General features: G+C 34.6%; 1 protein-coding gene across 10 annotated transcripts in view; it reads right to left on the reverse strand.

Moving 5' to 3' along the window:
* LOC120779106 (serine/threonine-protein kinase mig-15) overlaps nucleotides 1–26,882 on the reverse strand; it is an 82,929-nt gene that overhangs the window by 16,239 nt on the left and 39,808 nt on the right. For 2 of the 10 annotated variants that reach the window (XM_040111287.1, XM_040111279.1), the window contains exons 3-10: nucleotides 11,454–11,898; nucleotides 11,147–11,389; nucleotides 10,678–11,075; nucleotides 10,398–10,601; nucleotides 9,835–9,855; nucleotides 7,297–7,625; nucleotides 4,864–5,011; nucleotides 1,021–2,100 (exon numbers count right to left, since the gene is read on the reverse strand). In XM_040111287.1, the coding sequence (XP_039967221.1) occupies nucleotides 1,021–2,100; nucleotides 4,864–5,011; nucleotides 7,297–7,625; nucleotides 9,835–9,855; nucleotides 10,398–10,601; nucleotides 10,678–11,075; nucleotides 11,147–11,389; nucleotides 11,454–11,898 (2,868 nt within the window). Of the gene's footprint in view, nucleotides 1–1,020; nucleotides 2,101–4,863; nucleotides 5,030–7,296; nucleotides 7,626–9,834; nucleotides 9,856–10,397; nucleotides 10,602–10,677; nucleotides 11,076–11,146; nucleotides 11,390–11,453; nucleotides 11,899–26,882 lie in introns of all 10 variants that reach the window. The other 8 variants (XM_040111285.1, XM_040111278.1, XM_040111283.1 and 5 more) reach the window with 7 other exon arrangements.

Raw genomic sequence — 26,882 nt, forward strand, 5'->3', positions numbered from 1 at the left:
AATTATTAAAAATATAGGTTTTTGGCAACAAAAAAAAAAAATTTAAAAAAAAATAAAAACAAAATTAAATTTAAAACCCAAAAAACTAAATTTTTTAAAAACTTTAAACAAAAAACTATTTTTGTATAACAACTACGAATAAATTGTTATTTAAAATTGCGCATAAAAGTATGCTAAATTTTTAAATATTTTTTTCATATTTTTAAGCTATACGAAAAATATTTTCACCGTTAATTTATACCTCCTTACAAAAAAATATGCGTTTCAAACTAAGTCAAAGCTTTATAAACCTTTACTGGCCTTCTTTCAGCCGCCACCAAGCATTTTTTTACGGTTTCACTTACCAAAACCTACAAATTAACCAGAGTTAGACACAAAATACTGTCAAATTGTCAGTAAAACATTTATAAGCAGTTGTTAGCAGTCCGTTAAAAACCCTTCAATACAAGCATTAACAAAAGCATACAAATAATATATATATATATATATATGTATGTTAAACCAAACCAAACAAATAGACAAATATATATTTGAACTACCAAAAACCAAAATAACTTTAAAGAACTTAATAAAATATACAAAATACATATGAGCGCATATAAATGAAAAAAAAGCAAACTGACAAATTGTAGATTTCATTAGCAGAGCTGCGAAGGTTAAGAGTTCACATACACGAATAGAGAGACAGAGTGAAAGAAAACTAGCGGGAAAATGCGGAGCACAATGTAAAAGCTTGGACAAATGTTTTGGCACTGCTGTTGCATGGTTAAATGGGAAGAAACAATATGCAAAGGTACCAAACGGCACGTCGGTTACGCAGCCTTTGCGCACGCGTGTTGGTTATTTGCGAGAACTGCCGTTAGTGGACAATAGACACATAAAGGATGATACATTCGACTTTTTCGATGCAACTAGTATTGAACAATTTGGTCACAGTGTCACAAATTGCTACTTTTTAACTTTCTATGTAAGTGTGAGTGTTTTGTGTGTGTGTGTGAGAGAGAGAGAGTATGTGTTTACCTGCTGCTGTTGTATTAGTTGCGCCAGGAATGACTGCTGTCTAGCTGCGGAGTTTTGCAAAACAATTACCGATTCAGTCTTTTCGCGTCTGGGTCGCGGCGTCAAATTATTTAGCCAACCCGATTTGTCGGCTTGCGGCTGCGCCGCGTTCACCGACGCGCTATTACCACCATTGGCGCTATTGTTGTTGTTGGGCTTATTGGCACTTGTAGTGCTGTTTGACTTTGGTGTCGTTTGCTGTGGTTGCGCTGTTGGCGCTTGTTGCTGCTTGGCAGCATTGGAAGCACTATTGGCTGTTGTTGTTGTTGCTGCTGCTGCGGTGGTGGAAGTAGTAGTCGTCACACTAGTAGTAATGCTATTCTTATCCTTTGGCTTATTGTCGTTGGACGTCGTAGTTTCGTTCTGATTATTATTATTGTTGTTGTTGTTGTATATGCTGCCGCGTGGTAGCACGACGCTGGCGCGTTGTGCCTGCACCAATTGCGGTGAGCTCAGATTACTGCTGTTGCCCAGCACGGCCGAATAGCGTTTCATCTGCGGAAAGAAGTCGGAATTCTCACGCCTAAAGCTGCGCATAAAATTCGGCAATTTCGAATCGGACTCCTGTCGCTTGTGCACCAGCTGTTGCGGTTGTGCCTTTTGTGCGCCTGCGTTGGCGCTACTGCTCATCTGATTGGTTTTTTGTGCGCTTGCGCTGGTACTGCTGCTACTGCCGGCGCTGCCGCTTTGACCGCTACGTGGTTGCGGCGTGGGCTGTTGGCTTTCTTTGGTTCCTTTTAGCGGCTGGAAGCCTTGTGGCACAGGTGGTGGCTGTTGTTGTTGCTGCTGCAATTTAGTTGTGGGCGGCGATTGGTGATGTGAATTGCGGCGCATCATTTCGGAAACGCTACTGCGATGCAGCAGCTTTTGTTCGGCTTTCAGTGTGCTCGAATTGGATATGGCAGTGGCGGCGCCGCCTTCACGATTCGGAAAGAACTTCTCAATGTCCCATTCGCGCATGAGTACAGCTTCATCTTTGGTCGGTCGATTGGCACATGTGGTGGAGGCAGACTTTTGGATTTTATTTTGATTTTCGAGTTTCTGTGTGAGATTTCAGTTTGGTTTTTGACTTTGTTTTTTTGGCACATAAAAACTCATTCTTAAACACGACTTAAGCAAGACTGATGAAATATATGTATAGTAATAGAGATAGTGGTTGGGTAGAGGGCGGTAGAGTGGGACTGGATAGTTGGTGAACAGGAGTTTTGGCGATATTTGTTAAGTGTGGCAAACTTTTTCATGAATTTTCGCTTTTATCTTGAATTTTGGCTAATTTTGCAGGGACGCGGCGCAGGAAGTATGAGTGTTGTTTTTGTTTTTTTTTTTGATTTGACATTTTGCTATGGTTTGATGAAATAGTGTTTGATGTATGTATGTATATACTATATATGTATATATATGTATGTAGATTACATACCGACTTATTTACAAAAGTGTGTGCATTCGTTTTTGCGAGCATATTTGTAAATATATATTTTATAGAGTATATATGTATGCGTGCATTAAGTATGCATTTGGGATTATAACAGTGCATGGTAGCACACATAAATTATACGCCAGCGTTCTCGGCGGTTGCAACACATATTTATTTTTATGTACTTGAAATGCGAATGTAATTAGTTTACTGAAAATGCAGTTATTTATATGAAATATATCCTTCGGGATTTTTATACAACTCTCAATTTTTGAAAAAAAAAAAAATTTATATATGTTTAAAGTAAATAAAAATGTGTTAAATTAACAGTTAAGTTGTAGTAAAGTACAGTAATGCAAAGTTAAAATAGTAAAAGAGAAAAAAAAATCATTATTTTTTTCTTTCAAAGTAAAATTCACGAAAAATATTTGCACAATTTGTAGTATTTTATAAAAAAAATGAGTAAATATGTAAATTAGGCAGACTGCACAGCTGGCCCATTGCGTACATAGCAGCAGCAATAGGTTACTTGCATTGGAAAATTAACTTATACTTTAAAAGTAAGTAGTTGTTGTTGTAGATAAATACGTTTAAAAAAGTATTAAAATTAATATTAGAACTAATTACAAACTAAAATATATAAGAATTTGTTAAACAGAAATAATTTGTATATATAACGGGTGATCCAAGTAGACGTACTCTTTTTAATAACCTTTATTTGACAGATCACGCAGAGTCGTATCAAGCTGCCATGTTATTTTTGTTAAGTATTGTTTGGCATTCCATCATGGAAAGACTTTCGGCTGAGCTGTAAACATCGTTTAACTTTAACAACAACTTATGGTCAATATAATCGGCCTACTGAGCTTACTATTCGCAACGCCATCACCCATCTTAATACCCAGCATTCCATATTGGATATATATGGATAATAATTGATTCGGCTCTTAAAAAGTTCTAAGAAGATCCGTCGCTTTCCAAATTTTGTTCAGCGATGAAACCCATTTCTGGTTCCATGGGTATGTAAACAAGTAAAATTGTCGCATTTGACAAGAAGAGCAACCTGAGGAGATTCAAAAGCTACTATTTCTTCCAGAAAAACAACGGTTTGGTGTGGTTTCTGAGCCGGTGGAATCATTGGTCCATATTTCTTCAAAAATGATGACGGTGAGAACGTAACCGTCAATGGCGACCGTTATCGCGCCATGATAACCGACTATTTGATGCCTGAAATTGAAGCTCGTGATCTTGGCGACATTTGGTTTAAAAAAGACGGCGCCACTTGCTACACATCGTATCAATTAGTGGAATTATTGAGAGAACACTTCTTGGAGCAGATAATTTCACGTTTCGGGCTGGTCAGTTGGCCACGCCAAGATCGTATTATATCACACTGTTAGACTTTTTCCTGCGAGGATATGTAAAGTCGAAAAGCCTATGCGTACAAGCCTGCTTCGATTTAGACTTCGAAATGCTCGAACGAGTCATCGAAAATTGAACTAAACGGATGGACTATCTGAGACGTAGCCGCGGTCAATACATGAAAGGGCTGATCTTCAAAAAATAAATATCAAAAAAAAATTTTTCGAATGATAATAAACATTCCCCTTTAAATTTGAAGTTTCTTTGTCTTTTCTTTAAAAAAGTAGAGAACCTCGAAATGGATCACCCTTTATATGTATATGTCTTTATATATATTTACGCAGTTTATAGTTTATATATCAAATATGTAGTAGGTGTGTGAAACGTCTACGATATTTTTTTATTTGCGCACGCGCACGCATCGGGTCAGTTGCTTGCATACAAAATTTCGGGTTTATCTTACAATTTTACAGTAAGAACCACAACCACTTGTTTATTGCTAAATAAAATTTGTTGCTATTGTTGTTTTCGTTGTGAAATGCAAAAAATTAATATTATAATAATAATTTGGTAAAATTAAACAATCATAAATTGTACAGATTAGGTCTTGGTCAAACGTTTGTTGTTGTTATTATTATTATTATTGATTATTAAAGTATATAAATATAAAAAATTTGCTAACACAGTTTACACACCAACAACCCTAAAGCGCTTTACCATAGAGTAAATACGTATATAATTTACAGTAATAATTACAATAATAATAAAGAGTTTTAATTTAAATGTTCAGCTTGGAATTTGCTTAAGCTTAGTCTGGTCTCGCTAAGCTAGTGCTGCTAGAAGCAAATTTCGCACTAACGATTTTCGACAACAAAGTTTCAATCGAAAAAATCACCAATTTTTCACCACAACTCTCAAAAGGTAACTAATTATACTATTTTTTAAATGCTAGTTTCATAACTTATTCGTATACTAAGCATAACGGTATTGAATATGTTAAAGTAATGCAAAATTGTTGACTGACTTACCCTCTTCATGATCAGTGTACGATCGCCAGCTTGATCGTCGTCATCGGGTGTGGGTGGCAATGGGCGATTTGGTGGTCCGCCACCGCTGCTGCTGCCATGACTGATGGGTGTTGTCGTTGGGTCCTCGGCAACGGGTCCATGTCCAGGCCTATATGAAAATTCAGGACTGTACCATAAAAAAAATACACAAAAACCAAAAAGCGAAGGGAGCGAATCGGCGATGAAAGAAATACGCGACATTAAATGAAAAAATGATGGCGATCAAATTTATAAAAATTAAATTAAATTTAATTGAAACAGAATATAGAAATATATAAAGTGTGATGAAGAAGTAGAAGAAAATATAACAAAATTCTTATTAGTTTGCAACACAATTGTGTAGATGAGATATCAAATGAATGCTTACTATGTGGTTTGGAAATCAAATATTTCGAAAGAAAAAAAATTCAAAAATATATTAAAAATGTATGATGATGGTGATTTTGATTAATGTACAATAATTTATAACTGGAATTAATTTTACTAACGGTGATTTTAATTTAATTTAATTTTTTTTTCAAATTAAATAACTTTTCATAATTTTAGTTTGTTTTACTTAATTAATTTTTTAATTAATTAATTAATATTTAGCGATTATTTTTTTAATAAATTAATTATTATTTTTAATTTAATTAAAATCAAAAATATATTAAAATCATTAATCTCCATCATCACCATTTTGGTAAATGTACAATAATTTTTTTGATAAATTTAATTTTTAATTATTTTAACTTTCGGTAATTTTTAAAATAATTTATTTTAATTTCGAACTTTATTTTACGCTCAATCAACTGGAATGAATGAGTTAGAAAAATTTTGATTTTAATTTAATTTATTTTTTTCAAATTAAATATTTTTTATAATTTTATTTTGTTTTAATAATTTTATATTGTTTTACGTAATTAAAATTTTTACTTAATTAAAAATTTTGATTTAATTTTTTTTCAAATTAAATATTTTTTATTCTATTATTTTTACTTAATTAATTTTTTAATTACTTAATTAGTTTTTTAATTAATTAATCTTTTCATTTATTATTTATTTTTTTAAAATAATTTATTTTAATTTCGAACTTTATTTTACGCTCAATCAACTGGAATGAATGAGTTAGAAAAATTTTGATTTTAATTTAATTTATTTTTTTCAAATTAAATATTTTTTATAATTTTATTTTGTTTTAATAATTTTATATTGTTTTACGTAATTAAAATTTTTACTTAATTAAAAATTTTGATTTAATTTTTTTTCAAATTAAATATTTTTTATTCTATTATTTTTACTTAATTAATTTTTTAATTACTTAATTAGTTTTTTAATTAATTAATCTTTTAATTTATTATTTATTTTTTTAAAATAATTTATTTTAATTTCGAACTTTATTTTACGCTCAATCAACTGGAATGAATGAGTTAGAAAAATTTTGATTTTAATTTAATTTATTTTTTTCAAATTAAATATTTTTTATAATTTTATTTTGTTTTAATAATTTTATATTGTTTTACGTAATTAAAATTTTTACTTAATTAAAAATTTTGATTTAATTTTTTTTCAAATTAAATATTTTTTATTCTATTATTTTTACTTAATTAATTTTTTAATTACTTAATTAGTTTTTTAATTAATTAATCTTTTAATTTATTATTTATTTTTTTTAAATAATTTATTTTAATTTCGAACTTTATTTTACGCTCAATCAACTGGAATGAATGAGTTAGAAAAATTTTGAATTTAATTTAATTTATTTTTTTAAAATTAAATATTTTTTATAATTTTATTTTGTTTTAATAATTTTATATTGTTTTACGTAATTAAAATTTTTACTTAATTAAAAATTTTGATTTAATTTTTTTTCAAATTAAATATTTTTTATTCTATTATTTTTACTTAATTAATTTTTTAATTACTTAATTAGTTTTTTAATTAATTAATCTTTTAATTTATTATTTATTTTTTTAGTGTAATTTTACTTAATTTGTATTTTCTGTAATTTTTTAAACAAATTAATTTTTTATTATATTTTCGGAATTTTTTTTTTAATAATTTATTTTAGTCCGTTTGTGTTTTCAAATTTCAAACGTTACTTTACGTCAAATCATTCGCGTTTATAGCAAATTGCAAAGAAGGCAGTATGTTTATTTTGCTTAAGTCCAATTAAGTGAAATTTTAATTTATTGTAAACCGCAAAATTCGACACTCAGTTATTGTTCATGCAAATATAGTATAACTTCTGAGTCCCGAATACATTTTACAAAACACGAAAAAATATGAGCCTTAACACTTAATTCAACTTAAGCTACTTTAACACGTTGCCAAGGCAATATTTTCTTTCCGAAAGTTGCCACCTCGCTAAAACTTAACTTTTGCACATCTAAATTCACATTTTTTTCTACTTACAGTGGCTTCGGTGGATCACTGGCCAACAGCGTGCCATCGTTGCGTCCACGTTCGTTGGGTTCATCCGGCTCGCTATCCGTATCGCTGCTATCCAGCGGATCTAGTGGATTTATTGGCTGCACGTGATGATGATTATTGGATAACGGCGGTACGGCTGGTGCCGATTTCATCTGTGCTGATGATGACGGTGGCACCGATTGGCGATTATTACGTGGTGGCGCCTCCGGTTGGGCCTGCTGTTGTAATTGTGACTGTCCGAAAGCGGTTTGCGGTTGCGGCTGTTGAGAGACGCCCAATTCATTAAGTTGTGCTGCTATCATGTCCAAATCCTAGTTTTTTGTTTATTTGTTTTTTTTTATGGTGGATTTGGGTATATGATGGTGCAGTTATTTTGGTTTTCAAGAGGTTGTGGTGGTGGTGGTGGTTTGGTGATGTGATAATATACATATTGGAAGATTTTCGGTACGATTACGATTGTTGACGTGTACAGGTGGTGATTTTTTTTGTTTTGTTTTGTTTTTGAACGATGATAAAACAATTAACCAATTCAATTGAGACATTTCGGTTTGGTGAAAAAATTGTGAAAAATAGTAAAAGTAGAATTAGAGTGGTTATCAAAAAATACTTTACTTTACTTTACTAAATTCTGGTAATCGGGGGATGCAGTTAGAAGCAAATAATAAAAAAAAACCAAATTAAGGTTATGTTGAACAAAGCTATTATTATGATTAGTTTTTGTAACCTTATCGTTATGAATAATGTTGCGCATGCAAAATTTTGTTTTTTTTTTGTTTGGAAAAAGCAGTAATAAGCTTGAAAAGCATTAAAGCGGCAATTAGTAGGTTCTTGACTATAAACTCATACCGACTTCAGTTCATATAAAAAAAATATTTTTTGTCATTGATTTAACACCCTTGAAAAATAAAATTTGCTTTGATGAGTCAGTTTCTATGGCAGATATGTATGTATATGCTTATGTTCAGTGTTTCCCTCTAAAAATTATGTTCGGAGATTGAAGCTTTGTCTTCAGCAATAACCTATGCCAAACTTCGGTAGGATATCTAGCCTAATAAAAGAATTTTCCATACAAGTGCTTGATTTTGATCGATCAGTTTATATGGCAGCTATATGCTCTAGCGGTCAGATTTAAACAATTTGTTTTGAAATTGTAGCATTTCCTTGGACAATAATTTGTGTAAAATTTCTTGAGGATATCTTGCCAAATAAAAAAGTTATTTAAACATGTGATAAGAATTGGAAAACTAATGCATTGTCTATATGACGATCTCGACAGAAGCATGGTAAAGAAAATCAAAGCACAAAGGAACGACCTACGTGGATGCAAAACTGCAAAAGGGTGCAAGACTGCAAAAGTCATGTGCAAAACGGTCGGTCAGAAGTATCCAAAATTCCTATTAGCACTAGATAGAAGAGACTGTAGGAACATGAAGGTAATATTAACTGGTCAATCTCTGAACACAGAACAAGAAGACTGCCGGATAAGTTTAGATCAGGGCATCAGGGAAACAATGGAGCATCTCTTGTGCACATGTCCTGCATTAGCAAGACTATGCTGTTAGCATCAGGTGTTCCCAAGGTATGATACACTGGAGGAGGTATCGATAGTGAGGCCGCAGAGTTTGTTAAAATTCGCGTCAAGCGCATCCTAAAGGATGACTACTTCTCTAGGACCTAGGAACTAAATTCCATCAGGTATCGCAAAGGACCAAAACTAGTATATGCGTGAAAGTAAGATTAGATCTTGAATTAAAATAAAAAAAATATTAGACAACCGTTAAGGTTTGCTATATACTACATTATTTCTTAACTGGCAGCAGTCAAGCCACTGAACAACGCGTATTTTAGCAACTTCAAGCTAGTGAAGGTAAAAACACGCCTTCATAGCGTGAGTAAACCTACTGAGAATACTGGATCGATCATTTATATAAAAATAGTCAAATATAAAAACCGTTATTTTATAATGTTAGCACAACAAATTTGTAAATAAGAAGCTCCAAAACAATTTTTAAGCAAATTACAAAAATAAAAGTTTTGTTAAAAGCTCACTAAATAATATATTAAAAGCTAAGCTTGCATTTGAAATCAGCATCACAGATTATTTACGCAATGCTTAGGCAACTGTTACAAAAAAATTGACATTCATTCCAACAGCTGTGTATGAATGCGCTCATTTAGCGGGAGGTAACCACTCTAATTATCTACTAGTACCAAGCGATTTTTAACCAAAAAATAGTTAGGGCCTTACGTGCACTTTTGTAGCATTTTAAGGGTTAAAAGGTTAAACTTTTATGAAACTAAAAGGCTTGTGGCACCTCCTTTGGTTATACATATACTATATAATACATATGGGATGAACATATAAATGCGTTCAATATTAAATGATGAATATTAGACAATAAAAAAACAAAAAAAATCTCAAAATACATGAAACATATATACTAATTCGTGAATCGCTATGTTAAATTTTGTGTGTATTTTTGTGTATGAATGAAGTAAAACGAAAATGGGGAAACATACCTCAGGTCTCCTTGGTGGCAACTGTTTGGTGTTTCATGATGAATGACGTAAATGAAAGGCGTGTACGTTGTGTTCATAGTTTTCATGTCAAGTGTTTATTATAAGAGTATATATATATATGAGTTTCCAATGATGCAGAGACAACAACAGTTTGGACATCGTTGATTGAATGTAGAGTAGAGGACGGGCAACATACATAGCATTTGATACCAAAATAATGTAATTGTTTTCATTTTCATTTTGGTTTTGGTTTTTATTTTTATGTTTATTCGGTTCCGTAGCCAAAGCAAAAAACAAACATTTACGACAACGGGGGACAACGGAAAACATGAAAATAAAAATGCAAATGTAAAAACCAAATGTTTATATAAAAAAATTTTTGTGTTAAACACTATTTACAGGACTATTATATTTTGTAGTTATGTATAATAAAATATTTTTTTTTTTTGGGGTATAAAAGCTTTTCGGGTTACTAAACAAACAGCAACAACTATTTTACTGGCTGAACATTTTTATATGAATGTTTGTATATGAAGATGACATGCATGATCAATTGTACATACCGATGGTTTGAAATTGTTTTGCGAATTACGCTGTTGTTGTTGTGGCGTTTGAGCACTGAGTTCTGAGCTTTTCGGAGTTGGTGGTAATGGTCGATTGGCATGTGGTGGATTTGCAAGCGGTGGATCGGGCACCACAATAACGCGTTGCGGCAAAGCCGGGCGCGATGGTGGACCGGGCTCTTCGATTTGTTGCCGTTGCTCACGCTGTAAATAGTTGTAAGCAATAAAACAATAAGTTTGCATATATTTCATATATGTATATTATATGTAATAAACATACCGATTGTGGTTTCTGGTTACGATTAGCTTGCGGCAGCTGAGCTTGTGCCTGAGCCTGTGCCTGGGCTTGTGCAGCTGCAGCGGCCGCAGCCATTTTCTGCTGTTGCTGTTGCTCGGCAGCGTTACGTCCCTCCTGTATCTGTTGGAAATTGCGTCGTAGGGTGTCACCGCCTGGTGCCTGTATGATGGAGCTGGGCTCACCAGCAATTTGCGGTTCATCATCATCATTGTCCGAACCGGAATAGTGAAAGTCATCGCGATCTTTCTCCTGCTTTCGTTTCTTGCAACGATCGATATGATCCTTCAAGTGTATTCGCACCTGACGATCTGTGGGCTGATCCTTAATGAATGGATTCTTTAGTAATTGCTCTGTGTAAGGCCGCTGATGGTAGTCTTTCACTGTAAAATAAACACAAAAAAAGTGTGGAAAATTAAATAACAGTTAGCTGCTGTAACGCGCCTTAGCTTACCAAGAACGGTGTCAATGAATCCGTGAAATTTCTTCGACCACTTTTTCGATTTTAGGCGTGGCGGTGAGTTGCGTGGAATTAAGAATAGTGCACGCATCGGATGTAAGTCACACAATGGTGGCTGGCATTCAGCCATTTCCAATGCGGTTATACCTAACGACCACAAATCAGAACGATTGTCGTATGTGGCCTCCGGATTTTCTTCACAGGCAATAACTTCAGGTGCCATCCAGTATGGTGTGCCTGCATAATTACAAATAAATTTATTAGAAAAAATATAATCTATAATATAAATATAATTCCTTACCTATGAATGTGTTTCGTCGTCCTATCGTGCGATCCAATTGTGCTGATACACCAAAGTCGACTAGCTTAACCTCGGCATTGTCTGTTAGCAACACATTTTGTCCCTTGATATCACGATGTATAACTTTATTTGTGTGCAAATAGCTGAGACCACGCAATATTTCACGACAAATATACGCAATCCATTCCTCCTTGAGGCTCTGTCCCTTTGTCGTTTTGACAAGATCGGTTACGGAGCCGGCACCACAATACTCCATCACCAGCCATAATTGATCGTCTTTGCCCGGTGGAGATTTCTTTATAAAAGCGCCATAATAAGTTGCAATATTGCGATGATTTGAGTATTTTTTAAGCACATTGATTTCTAATTTAATTTCTTCCTCTTCATCTTCGGTGACATCCATCACCTTTATGGCAGCCAATTGACCAGTTTTCGTATGGCGACCCTAAAAAGATAAAAGTAAACATTTTATTATATTAATGATAGATACTATAATATATGCAAGAATGCTAGTTTATACTTAGAATATACTAGTCGTCTTAAAATTTTGTGGTTATGTATTCTTATTTTTTTTTTTTTAATTTCTGCGTAAAAGTAACTAAATGAAGGTCATTTTAACTTCATCTAGTTCGTATTACAATTATTTTGAACTCGTATAACCTTACTTTTTGAGGTTATCAACAAACGAGTCAGGTCTACGTAACCGGAACGGACCCGGATTTTTTATTCGGTCAATTACTGTCAATTATTGTCAATTCGGCAAAATTTTGCTCCTTTAACAGCAACAACAAACAAACAATCGCCAAGTGAGCTCAACTAATTCTTGAAACCTTATCATATGTTCCAAAAGTTCAAAAATCCACTGAAAAATCTTTTGCATAATTTTAAGGTTAAAAATCAAAGCACTGGTTAGTTTTGAAGCAAAATCAGCGCGTAGGAACAGTAAGAGGTTCCCACGACAGTCGGGTCTACGTAACCGGAACGGACCCGATTTTTTATCCGGTTAAGGACTGTCAATCCGGCAGAATTCTGTCGTTACAACAACAACAATAGTAAGAAAATCTTCTTAAAAAATCACTGACGCCATTATAAGACATACAACCTATATCTTATTGATCTCCGCTGATGTAGTGGATGTCTTAATATCATCTATTAGCTATAAAGAATGGGTTGATTTGTGAGACCCGCACCAATATTCCTATATAACATTTGGACACTTATAACAAGTTATATTGTTCGAAATTAGACTCGATTCAGACACATGCAATCTTCAGAATAATCTAACATTCCCCTACCTTTAATTCAAATCTGGCATGTTTCTGGCATAGACCGTTAGTTTACATTGTTAATAACAATTCATCACACACTTTTGATGAATGCTGAGACTACAAAAACAACACTAACAATATGTTTGACCCAGCTAACAATATGTTTGACCCATCTTGTCAACTCCAGACGAACGCAGGAAGTAGGAGTGGGCGAAGCTCGGTCAAACAGACAACAAAATATTCATATACACACATACATACACACATGCATATTTCTTTCTATCAATCAAATTTAGTTTGAATTAGAAGGTCAATTATCGATTAGTGGCCGAGTTGGTTAATGGATGTGTATGCAATCATGTGTGTGTGTTTTGGTGTGATGTTTTTATCAGTCGACCATTCACTTAAGAGCAATCTCCTCTTATTTAACGACATTATTATGGCTGTTGTTGCAGTTGTTGTTGTCGAATGTTTTCATCAACTGGCAGCCAGAGTCATTGAATCTCGTCTCATTGTCTCCGCTCCAAGACTATTCACACTAAATCGGCAAGCGCGTGTTTGCGTGCCAGCATCTATATGCACATAGTTGCATAGTGTATACATACATACAAATAGTACATAGAGCTCACACGTCAGGCGAATGCGTGTGTGGGTATGAAAGTGTGACTGTTGCTTTGTACTATCTTGAACTTTTACAAGGAGTGCAAGTACGCTGGGTGTCGACACACTGTCAGCTTTTTTTTTCCTCAACTCAAAAGAAAACATGACGAACACACACGCATACATACATACACATATGCTTGTAAAATGCACATTTATAGTATAACTACAATAAATACACACTTGTGAGCGCATAGAAGTGCATAAGCATTATAGTTAGTACCAGCTTAAGTCAGTCAGTGCAAATGCGCATTGACGAGCTACCAACAACTCGACGCCGCCGCTGCGTCTTCTAGTTCCGTCAGGCGGACCAAAGTAAAAGAGTCCACAAGCTTCGAATATACAATAAATGACTGAATGATTAAACAAACAAAGCAAAGTTGAGAAAGAGCAAAAAGCAAACGTGAAAAATAAACAATAGAGAATGTTATTTATAAATCTAAAAAAAAAATATAAAAATGAAATAGAAACAAGAAAAAATGTTAACTTCGGTTGGAGCGAAGCTATAATACCATTCACCCTTCAGTCAGTTTGTATGGTAACTATATGTTATAGTGGTCTGATCCGAACAATTTCTTCGATGATTGTACCGTTGCTTCGGATAATTAGCCATGCCAAATTTCATGAAGATGGCTTGTCAAATTAAAAAGGTTCCCATACAAGTACTTGATTCAGATTGTTCGGCAGTTCCGACCAAAAATTAACAGCTTCTTGGGGATAATAGGATGTGTGAAAAATTTCAGATCGATATCTCAAAAACCTGATCATTTACATAATTGTATACATATGTATATAATTTATAGGGTCTCCGAAGCCTCCTTCTTGGCGTTACAAACTTCGTGGCAAACTTAGCATACTCTGTTCAGGGTATAAAAAAAGTAAAAAAAAAAATATATATCCAGCATAAACAAGGCAAAAAAAGTGCATAAGCGTTAAGTATTCGAACTATGCTATGCGCTCATATGCAATTGATGCTGTTGTGCTGGCTGGCGGCGACGCATAGTGGACTGCTGCAGCCATAAATGGTCAAAAATAAAATTATTGGTGAACATTAATCTCAATACAGCTTAGAGAATGCGGTGGAAGAATTCGGACTTTTAATAAATACTTCAATTGGAGACATACATATTATTAAAGGCTTCAGTATTTACACAAACTTTATCTTCACTGTAGCTTTCTTCGAATCGATACTACTCTGCGCGCTATCTTCAGTGCTACCAAGTTAAGTTTTAAACATTTTATACCAGATTTACCATTGTGATAAATTAGTCACAAAAATTAGTGAGTCCTTTTTTTTTGAATCTTTAAAACTTAATATTTGAAATAAATTATAGTTGTTCATAGAAAATAAGAAAAGTTTGTTCGTTTAGCTACTCTCCAACGCTAATTAAAATACAAGTAAAAAAAAGTTTTCTATACAACTCAAGAAAAAGTGAAAGAAGTCAAATTTGCTGTCATATTGCTTTTCTCTTTGATTATACCAGTTGTGTGTTCGATTTATCTAAGATTTCGATAAAAATACTCTTCCCTTTGATTACACCAGTTGTTTGTTCGATTTATTCAAGATTTGGATACAAATGCCTTTCTTTTTTATTATACCAGTCTGTGTGATTTATACCAGTTGTGTGTTCGATTTATCCAAGAATTGGATAAAAACGTTCTTCACTTTGATTACACCAGTTTAGTTTTACTGATTTATACCAGTCTATGTGTTTTATACCAGTTGTGTGTTCGATTTATTCAAGATTTGGATACAAATGCCTTTCTTTTTTATTATACCAGTCTGTGTGATTTATACCAGTTGTGTGTTCGATTTATCCAAGAATTGGATAAAAGCGTTCTTCAATTTGCTTATACCAGTCTATGTGTTTTATACCAGAAGTGTGTTCGATTTATTCAAGATTTGGATAAAAATGTTAGAAGTACATATTTGATGTTAAACATTTGATTTTGCTTTGAAATAAAATTAAGTACTTCAAAAACACTGCTGAAAAAGCTTGCTAAATAAAAAAGGTTTATACGTGATAAAAGCTGTGCTAAAATTTAATACCGAAACTCGCTCTGATCATCTAAGTAGGTCAACGACTGATAGAAACTCTGAAAAAATTAATAAAATGATATTGCGGCACCGTCTAAACACAATTAGAGATGTTGCTGATAAGACAACCCAATTGAAGCGTTATTTTGAGCAAGTGCGTAAAATTGGACACAAAGTACCTTATTTCGATAAGCAGTACTGTCATAGCAGCATTACTAATCTGAAATGCAGGATTCCTGACGAGTGGTCAGATACAGTATTGTTATTGAGGGTTACTGATATACATATATTGAAGAATTAAAATTAAGATTTGTAAATGAAAACTTGCCATACTTTTTCAAAACGACGCACTTCGGTGTCACTGAAGCTATAATGCCTTTCACAGGTGCATTTTTTATACCAAAAAATAACGTTTTTAACGCTTAGTTTCTATTGCAGCTTCATGCTTTAGTAGTCCAATCTGAACAGTATGGTCTGAGAACGTCTGCAAAATTTCAAATTGATATCTCTAAAAGGGAGTGTTAGTTCTCCTATAAACAAACAAGCGGATTTGGCTTAGACTTAGAGATTTGACTTAGCTTAGACTGATCATTTATGTACATAGTCTATAGAACTAATATAGTCTCCGATGTTTCTTTCCGGGTGTTAGAAGCTTAGTAGGAAACTTAATATACATTATTCAGGGTATAAAGATGAGCGTGTTTATATTTTCCTTTTTCAGATACTTTAAGTCACATTAAATCAAAAAGTCACAAATTGCAATGAACACAAAAAATTTTTACTAAATTTCATTTTATCTGCAGTTGCTGTGGAAACGATACACCGTAACGCCGTGAACGCCGCTGATGCAGCACAGCGCCGTAGTGTTGAACGGGTGTGGCTGGGCACGCTGGTGGCAATAAATATACTACAATAACGTTGCATCGAATGATTTCTGAATTGGTCGCGATCTACAATTTACATATAGACACACATATGTACATATATATTTATATATAAAAGCATGCGTGTGCTTATGAGCAATCAAATGTACGGAAAACAGAAAAATTACAAACATTCACACATACATATAAAGCTACAAAAGTGGCTGATATGCGCTGAAAGCGGTTGTGCGCCCGCATGCATGCCGCAATATGTGTTCGATTGTGTGTCAACCTTGATGTGCGGTTACCAGAAATAATGTTTACGCTTCGCACAGAATTAATGCGCTGCGACTGCGCTTCGTTGTGAGCTTTCAAAGTCACTGCACTTTCGTGCCTCCAACTATGGACAACGCATGGCCGTTTTTGTTGTTGTACGTGCGTCTTCCCGCCGCCGCATGCTAGTGTTCCTGCATGGAAATTTGTTTGTCTGTCTCTACGCGACTATGCGTCTTTGTATTATTTCGATATCCGGTTTGATTATTAAATGAATTGTCAACAATAGCGGAATCATTGTGGCCTTTGCCATGCATCAGCGCCGAGCTTACAGCAAATACGGCGGTAAGTGGCGAGATTAGCGTCAAAAACGGCAATGCCATCAACGCTATCTCACGGCAAATAGTCGAACAAAACAAATTAAATAAAATCGTAATAATTAAATTAATAAATATATCTGAAATACCTAATTGTTTACATTAATATAACTATGCTGTATGAGGAAATGCATCCAATAGTTTTAAAAGCTTTCCAGCCTGATCCAATAATTAACTTACATTAGAATGGTGTGACATTTTTTTTAATCTCTAAAAGAAAAAAAATTATTACCACGATCCGACTAAAAAGTAATCATAATTGAAACTGATGGCTCAATCGAACAACCCCAAAGCCATTAAGCCCGTTAATGTGTCCAAAACTTTACTTTAGCAAACTTTCCCAGCTAAAGCATAATTAGTCGACACCTTGTTTTTGTAACAGCATAAAACATTTCCTCAAGTAGTATTGCTAAGTGAAAGTTCTCGACGGGATATAAATTCTGATCATCCTCAATTATAGATCCCATACCGTAGGACTGATTTATCCGATGTAGGTATATGCAACCGAGGATGTTGTTTCCTTTTCATTGAAGATGTTTTCTATGTGGCGGGCCCCAAATCGAACGCACAACACTGGTGAGGCATGGTTCACCTTCTTACTTTAGTCTTCAAACGGATGTTCTTTGGCTACCCAGAGGATACTTCGTCTAAAACCGGAATCATGTAAAAGAATCATTTCTGACTACTCTCAAGTGAATAACGATCAGAGAGCTTCCCTCACTTGCGTGAACTACTACACGTGACGCCATCCTTTGATGGTACGATGAGCTATACGAGTTATACGACGACATAGACATAGTTCAGCTAAGTAAGACGCGGCTGTGCTGGCTAGGTCATGTCGTCCGTATGTGTGCAAGCACTCCAGCTCTGAAAATATTTGACGTAGTACCCGCCGGGGGAAGCACATATGAATATTAAAACCTTTCTGTTCGCTACTTTCTCAGCCTCGTTGTCCCCATTTCTGTATTGATGGTCATTTTAAACGATTTCATAGTTAGGTCATAAGGAGAATATTGTGACTAACTATGTATATTTATGAAAATTTATAATGTTTTTTTATTTGTTCTTTGATATCGCTTAAATTTCGGACACATTATAGGTTAGGCCATTTTAGGATTTTTATATTTTTGTTTTTGCCTTAAACACACAATTTTACGGATCTAAAACATTAGTAGAATAGTGAAAAAAATCTCTACCTAATTTGATATATTGCAGAACCATTTGAAGTGGCAGAGTCTTCGTCTAGCACGTAAAATTTGTACACAGGTCGACAAAAATCCGCCCTTAACTCGTCCCAACGGTGCCGACTGGTAATAGATAGCACAGTATCACGATGACATCGGGAACGGACTGATGACAGTTTTGAAGTGGAAGGTATCTAGTTAAGGTCTGACTTCTTAGTTTGATTGATCCTCAATAGTACAGCATTCAAATAAGGAGTCTTACTATAATTGGGGTACAAAAAATGGCTGGATCAAGTCGTCATGCTATACAGGCCGAGGATCAGCATGATTAGGGGTCCTGTTGTTGTTGTTACTGTAGCAGCAGAAATCTGCCGAGTTGACAGTTTTTGGCCGGATTAAAACCCTGGTCCGTTCCGGCTGCGTAACCCCGACTGCCGTGTGAACGGGATTGGGGGCCCTCAAAGAGCCTAGTTTCAAACAGTCTTACGGATACCTACCGTCCTCCGTAATATGATAGCCTTACTTATGTAGCGAGGCTAGGTGCAAGCGGATCTACATTCTCTACACTCGTGGGATCAAAATATGAACCAAATAAACAAAAATATAAGGAACAAAAAGAGTCCGCATCTCCTGGATACCGGAGAGAGATAGTTGATAGCAGCACGAGCTCGAAGGTAACCGACATAAGTTTAGTTTAGATGCAAGGGCTGTCGGCTGTCATTAATCCTTGAGCTGAGGCTACACCTTCCATCTCTGTTCCCATCATAAAGAACATAAACATTGTTCAATGTCTCCAAAAACAACTAGCTATTTTGATTAGAAATCATACTTCAATCCACAAACAACCAAAATGACAATCACTTGGCAGTAACAAGGGAAGACGGAGAACACATTAATATATCATATAAATATAATATATGAAGAGACAACGAAATTGTAGTCGCGAAAAGATATGCATCTGCATGCACATAAAATATCGGGTAAATCTATTGAAGGCGCAATTGCTTAAAGACAATTAAGCAATAAAATTTCTAAGAGCGCAAATTTGTTTTATAAAAATATATTATGTATGTATGTATGTACATATGTCTTCATAAAAAATGAATCCCATATAGTATTTATTTATTTTACTGTTACTTTTTAATTGCTTTGCTAAGACATTATTGCAATTGTTGGCATTGTATACACACACTCTCATTCTATCGCTTTATTGCACAGCCATAACAGAACGAAATTTATGCTACAATCGAAAATTGTTTTCTTTTCGCTCTCTCAGAAAGTGATGTTTTTTTTGCAAATAATCTCAAACAAGTGCCATATAAATCCGGCGAGTGCGGCACTGACTCATGCAGCGGCTGAATCACATGTGCGTATGCATGTACGTATGTGTTTGTGTGAAGTCATGTGTTTGCGCGTAGAGAAAGTGCGTAAAGCAAGCGTATAAACAAGGCATCAATTGCTCAATCACCATTGCTCGCTCGCCCCGCAATGACAAGTGACACATGAGACAAAGAAATTATAAGTATGTATGTATTTAAGTAAAATACAAATATGAATATATTTCACAAAACAGTTAATGCGAATATGAAATAACAGACCAAATGAGACCAGACCTTCAAATGTCTCTTTAAATAATCTTGTACCGTTATAAGTGGTAATACGTATATGGGTGTGTGTGTGTGTTGCTCGTATAACAGTAAACGCCCACTAATGAAAGTGCGTACTTGTTTTGGCAATTAGGAAATCAAGCTGTGGAACATTTAAACAAATTTCCATATGCAGTTATGTGTATAAGCATGTACTAATATAAACATACAAAAGTGTGTACATACATACATACATACATATGTACAAACATTCATACGGCAGATTAGTGCAGCAACTTTAAGGTGTATTTTTCAATTAATAAGCAAATGTGGTAGCCAACGGCTTTGTGGTATAAATTAAAAATTATAATTGAATTTTTTATTGTTTATGCTTTCTTAGTAACCGTAAGTAGAATAAATAATTAATTAATAAGAAATCGCAAGAATTATTTTATTTCTTTTCTTTTTTCCAAGCGTACTCATTTCACGCGATTTATTATCAATTTGTATTTACACACATGGTATGTAAGTATATATGTATGTACATAAGTATTCTTTAAATATTTCTTTTTAATACTTTTAATTTTAGATGACGCATACTTCGAAAAAATAACCTCTTTTTATTAAAATCTAAACAATTAGGTTCGCAAAAACAAAAATTAATCATGCATAATTCAATATAATAGTAAATAATCCATTTACTTATTTATCATTAATTTGTTTTTTTTTTAATGAATTATAAATTCTTCTAATTTATAACCAAACAACTCCAAACAATTATAAACAATTCTAAAATGCAATAAAATTATTTTGTTTAATAATTTTTGGTTAACCATAAGCCAAAATATTTTGATTATAAACGAATTAGAAAACGTTCGAAAAAGTCTGATCCATATTGATAATAGATATTGTACAATTTTTTTTACAACGACTGAAAATATACCATCCCACTCAGGAAAGGATTCTCTCTGAATTTCAATTATATATCTCACACATCGACGGATATTTTCGGTAAAAACTCAGCTATAAGCACTTGGTCCACATATTAAGTACCTACGGGCTTGGGTAGTTTTGACACCATTTGGGCAATTTTTAGTCGTAAGGTATTCGTTCAAAGTTTTATTCTGATATAATAATTGATTCTCGATTTGTATACTGGAAAGTAAAATAATCATATGTTATTTAAAATTGTGTTATATGGTAAAAAGGCGTGATCGAAGTCTAATTTCGCCCATTTCCACACTGTACCATAACGGTGTCGAGGAATGTCACGTACCAAATTTGGGCAAAATCGGTCAGGCGGGTCTAGAGCGGCGAGATATACATAGTATGTCACCCAAAAGTTGGCGGTGTCACGGCCGTCGTCTAATTTTAACCCCCGCTCCATTAAAGCTCTCTCATCCCATCTCGGCGTAAAATTTAATACTTCCGTCGTATTTAGTTTTTGATTTTAGCTGTATTTAACTGTACCGTTATAAGGGGAGTGAGCGGAGTTATCATCCATTTTAACACTGTCGGTAAGAGTTCTTATAACATTTGCGCTAGGCGATTTTGGTTTTTGCAGTTTTAGTGGTTTAGGAGTTATGTACATTAAACTTATTAGCGGATGGGTCCACACACATTTTATCAAAAATTTTTGGTTCTTAGTTATGGCACTTTGCCGTAGTTTGCGTTAGTTCAACTTTCTCCAGGTTGGATAAAGAAGAGAAACAAATAGATCTGGTAGTGAACGAGGACAAGACGAAATATCTCCTCATCAAACAAACAGTCGTCGCATTCGCCACTTCACCTCACTATTTATAGTCATCATCCCACCTCACTATTTACAGTCATAACTTCGAAGTCTTAGAAATCCAAGGCAGAATAACTCTTGCCAATAGGTGCTACTTCGGATTGAGTAGGCAATTCCTCTTTCGATGATTTCCGTTAATTGCGTTTTGTCCTTTTCGCCAAAGAGCGCGCGTACCAAGTTTTATCAAGATATTCCAATTTTTACTCAAGTTACAACTTGCACGGATGGACGGGCGGACGGATAGACAGATAGTCATCGTAATATGTTGCAAGAGCATAAAAATCAATTTCATTAATCTGGAACTCATTCACAACATAAGAGAAAACAGAATAAGAATTTCTTATACAGTTTCAGGATCAAGGGAATCCAATTTTGAATAATGTGAATTCGTTTTTAAAACGTAAATTCATTATTTATCTTTCAAATCAATTTCTTTTCTTTGTAAGTAAAACCCGTCCGATAAAATGTACTTTTGCCAATGCCTTTTATAGTCCTCGGGATAGTCCTTTTCTGGTATAGCCTTCTTCAATTCGATTTTCATTTTCTTTATTGTGTCAAAACGACGTTACGGTATTGGATTTTTGAGTTTGCTGAAAATCCATAAGTCGCACGGAGCCAAGTCTGACGAACACGGTGGTTATGGAACGATATGAATGAAGCTTTTGACAACAAAAAAAAAAAGTCGGGAAGCACTACCGTAATGCATTATGACATAGTGCATTATTGTTACCTTGGCACCAAAGAAAACTTTACGCGTTTGAAACACCGCGAGGTCTTTAATTGTCAATCGACGATTTTCAAACACTAAAAGTTAGATTTTTTGTACGTGGCCTTCGTCGGTAGAAGTTGATAGTCGTCTAAAACGAGGATCAGCTTTGAACTCGTTGTACTACTTGTAATTGTTTTGTTCTGTGTCATAGTTTGATCCTTTCGGCAACATTTTCGACGTGTTCGCACAAGAATACTCGTTCCGCAAATCAAAGGTGATGGAAGTTTTCTGCTAACAAAATGAACCATTGTAAAAATCGATTCACTTTCAGTTGTTTACAAAAACAGGTGTAACTCTGAGGTGAATAAAACATCAAACAACAGCTTGTCAAATATAATATGTAGATAGCCCTGCCAATCTAGAAAAAGAAAATTATCGGTCTTTCTGATGTCTGGGAATTTTATATGACAATTTCACCATATTTTTTTATCATAGTGCATATATAATCATGCATAAGTATAACCCTTTAAACCCGTAAAATGCATTGCATGTTGAGTTTGTGCTGTTGCTTTACAAGTAATTTGTTAGTTTAGCGTGTCAATAGTGATAGTTTCAGCGAATGCCGTTGAAAAACAACTTATTTTTAGACATTTACAATTATAACTGTTGCACAATAAACCACAATGTGACATTATTCTGCAAAATACTGATGATCCCACAAGGGCAATGATAATTACGAATTCTTGAAATTCAAATCGATTACAAAATTTCCGCATTACTTGTCTTGTTTCAGCTAATGACATGCTGTAGTAATTCCCGCAGCCGTATGAATCACAAAACGGTTTCGAATAAATTACCTTTGGCACCTAAAATACGCTGAGAATCGAAAAACCGGTTTAAGGTGAAATCAACAAAAGCAAAAAACAAAAGAAAAAAATGCAGAAAGCATGAAAGAAATTTATGAAAAAAAACACAAATTATGAAGAGGCAGTGAAACAGATGGTGTGTCGTGTCCATAAGCGAAATGAAGCGGCGAATCGAGCTGACGCTTCGAAAAATTTACAAAAACGTTACTTTGTGCAGAAAGTATGCAAACTGTTGCACTTTCTTAATTAAACTACACAAAATGTGCAAATATACCCAAGTACGAGTATGCATGGGTGTATTAGTGCGCTTGCTTGCACTAAAGCAAAGCAATTACTATGTGCAATGATGGGCCATCAGCGAACGCAAACTCTGCAATTTGGAGCGCTAAGCGGCGGCAGGTGGTGGAAGGAAATATGTACAGATAAAGCGGGGAAAAATTATTAAATTAACTACATTTTTTCATAATTTCATTCTAGTATGTGTAAAATGCAAAGATCGCCTGCGCGCTCCGCACTTAATTTGTTTAAGTATTTGTTAAGTTTACGGTAAAAAAAGCAAGAAAAAAGACACGAATGTGCTCAGAAGCGATGGTTGGCTAGCTACACACTTGTGTGAGTGTGTGTGTGTGCTTGTGTTTGAAGTTAAAATTAACTCCATTGGTATGTGCTTAGCGCGTTCGCGGCTGGGATTGTCTGATTTGTCGTCGGTTTTTGTGGTTTTACAATAACTTTGCCGTCGCCGTCACCGCCGCTGCTTAATTTCAGTGAAAACAATGGAAATGCATAATCAGTCAATTATACATTTTTCTTTAACAATTATTGTTGTTGGTTTTGTAGTGCAGTGTACAATGTGCGCTGACGTCTCAGATGTACAAAAACAAAAATAATGCTGACAATGGCTGAAACAGTGGCAAAGTCACAAGGTAGCCAAGCAGCAGTGCGTCTTTTGTAATCAGCGAAAAAATATTCCGAGTTGCATAAGCCGAATTGCAGGTGCAACTAGAGAATCGTAAATATAAATAAAAAAAATAATTGTAAAAAAAACAAAATGGGTAGGGTAGCACCGAATAGACGGAACCCAACGTTATATGCATGCATATTACGTTTGTCTTCTGATTATACAATCTAATCAAATTTGACCCGGACTGGCCCATTTAAACTGCGCAAGCAAACTAAATCATCTAATCAAATTTGACCCGGACTGGCCCATTTAAACTGCGCAAGCAAACTTAATCATCTAATCAAATTTGACCCGGACTGGTCTATTTAAACTGCTCAAGCAAACTGAATCAAAAAAAAAAAATATTCTCGAACAAAATTATGTTATTGTTCGTATGAAGTTGGATTGGCGATTTTTACCATGAAAAAAAAAACAAAATGGAACTACAAGTTTGCTTGAAATTTTGTGCTTCCCATAGAACCAAGGCTAGGGGTATCGTTGAAAAAATTGCAGAAGTGTTTTGGGAGGTCTATCTTTTCACGAACAGTAAAGGTCGGGAAGTCATCGAAAACTTGCCTCATGTGAGTCCTCTTTCCATCTTTATTAATGACGATAATACCAAAAACGTTAAAAGAAGAGAATCAGAGCTTGAAAATAGTCGACATATAGACATCTAAAAGAATGAATCTTTGAATCTTTTTCGAAAGCGACGTCGAGTAGATGATGGTTGAGAACGTAACTGAGGATCTTACATTCATCAAACGCATCATTATTGGTGGCTCGATGTTTCTAATGGAAAAATTAAACGAAACCGAAAATCTAAATTTCGTAGGAGCCACTAAAGAATCAGCCCAGCCGAAAATTTATTAAAAGTCTATGGAAAATTTGATCAAGCGTTTGGATGGATAAGGATGTGAAAATTTAGTCCTTTACTTAGTCCGGGTCAAATTTGATCAAGTGGCATTTTTTTAGTGGCGACTTTTATTATGTCAAAATCTACAAATTATTTCACCACGGATGTCATTAAATTTGAATTTAAATCGCACTTATACCTTAGTTTCATTGATCTTGTGATACGACTGCGCGCTCCATGTCTAACCACCAAAATATGTTGAGTCGATCAATAAGAGAAGTCAAACTACTCTAATACCTTTCTAAACTTAACACGACCGATTTTCGAACAAAATCACATTCACTCTTTGTTGTAATCTTCAGTAACAGACGAGAATGGATGAACAACTTCTTTTTTAACCAGATTTCTATGAACTCACTATCTTTTAACTTCGTAAATAATCTCAATTTATTGGGTTTGGGTATAAAAATAACGAATTAAAATGAAAACTATGAGCAAACCGCGCCAATAATTACATAGACACCTCAGCTAATTATCGGTTAAGGTAATTTGATAAATATGCATACATATATATTGTATTTAGGTATGTAAAATAAGTATGTGTAGATGCAATATAAACCTAAAGTATATAAAATTCTGAAATTATTTGACGACGCGACCGCTATCGCTGCATAATTCCATACTGGAGGTCAAACTTTGACTACATACCCTCCTTTTATGTGGGTCGAGCATTAAATATTTGCTTGTGTTCTTACTTCAAAACCAAGACGAAAGGGATTACAACCACATTCATAGGTATTTAAGAGTTTTGGATTTACTTTAAATTGACGACACGTGCCTCCAATTAGTGCTGAATTCAATTGTAGCCAAGAATTATTGGCTTTAAGTGAAACAGTTGTAGGTTCAGAGTGATTTTGGAGAAAAGTAAAGAAAGAACTTTTATAGACCCTTATAGATGAATATGACACAATGATGAAGTCCGTCGGACTCTAGATATCCTCTGGGTAGCCAAAAAACATCCATTTGAAGGAGAGCTAAAGTGAGAAGGCGAAACATCCCCTCCCCAGGGTCGTGCGCTGGGTTAGGGACCCGCCACGTAACAAAACATGCTCAGGATTACGATTTAAGGGCATGCACCTGGAATGTCCGTTCCCTTAAGTGGAAACATGCCGCTGCCCAACTGGTGCTCCTCGTTACTGTCCTCGTTAGAGTGAAGGATGACATTAACGCCGTCCAAGAAATGTGATGGACGGGACAAAGACTGAGGCGAGTAGGTCCTAGTGACATTTACTACAGTGGCTATATATAGGAGCACAAATTCGGTGTGGGATTCGTGGTGGGAGAGAGACTCAGTCGCCGAGCCTTGGAATTCAGCCCGGTGGATGAACGTCTAGCCACAATCCGCACCAAAGCTAAGTTCTTCATCATATCGCTAATTTGCGCCACATCAGTGTGGGCAAAGAAGGTATCATTAGCACAACGGTCATTAAATTCAGCCTCCATGATGAAAAACGAAAATAGAGCGTGTTTTACTCATAACAGTGTATCTTTGTGCCTAAAATAAATAGAATTGTGCGGAAACTTGACCTACTCCCCATATGAATAATCAGAATTTTCGAACAACCGGCTGACTTTACTCCAAATGAGGTACTTTATGAAACGCAGGGATGAAATCATGTCAATACTAAATATAAAGTTTTGTCAGCACCTGAAGCGATTTCCCGGTCTTCGATCTTTGCAAGTTTCAAGAGTATAAAATGTTCGCTTACACCCAACCACTACGCCTTACTTGTTAACTAACAGCATTTTTCAAATGGAGTTTTATCTTCTCAAAATGTCACCAAATAATGCTGCAGCCGGAATTAGTCACCACTTTATAGCATAAATATGTCAACTCATAAAAAAATTGATACATTTTACTCAAAATTTTTGACTAATTAAGACGAGACTTACTAAATTATCTTCAGGATCTACTCCGGAAGAAATACACATTTTTATCAATTTAATAACTGTATGTATG

This window comes from Bactrocera tryoni, chromosome 5, assembly GCF_016617805.1.
Source record: "Bactrocera tryoni isolate S06 chromosome 5, CSIRO_BtryS06_freeze2, whole genome shotgun sequence".
NCBI lineage: Eukaryota > Metazoa > Arthropoda > Insecta > Diptera > Tephritidae > Bactrocera > Bactrocera tryoni.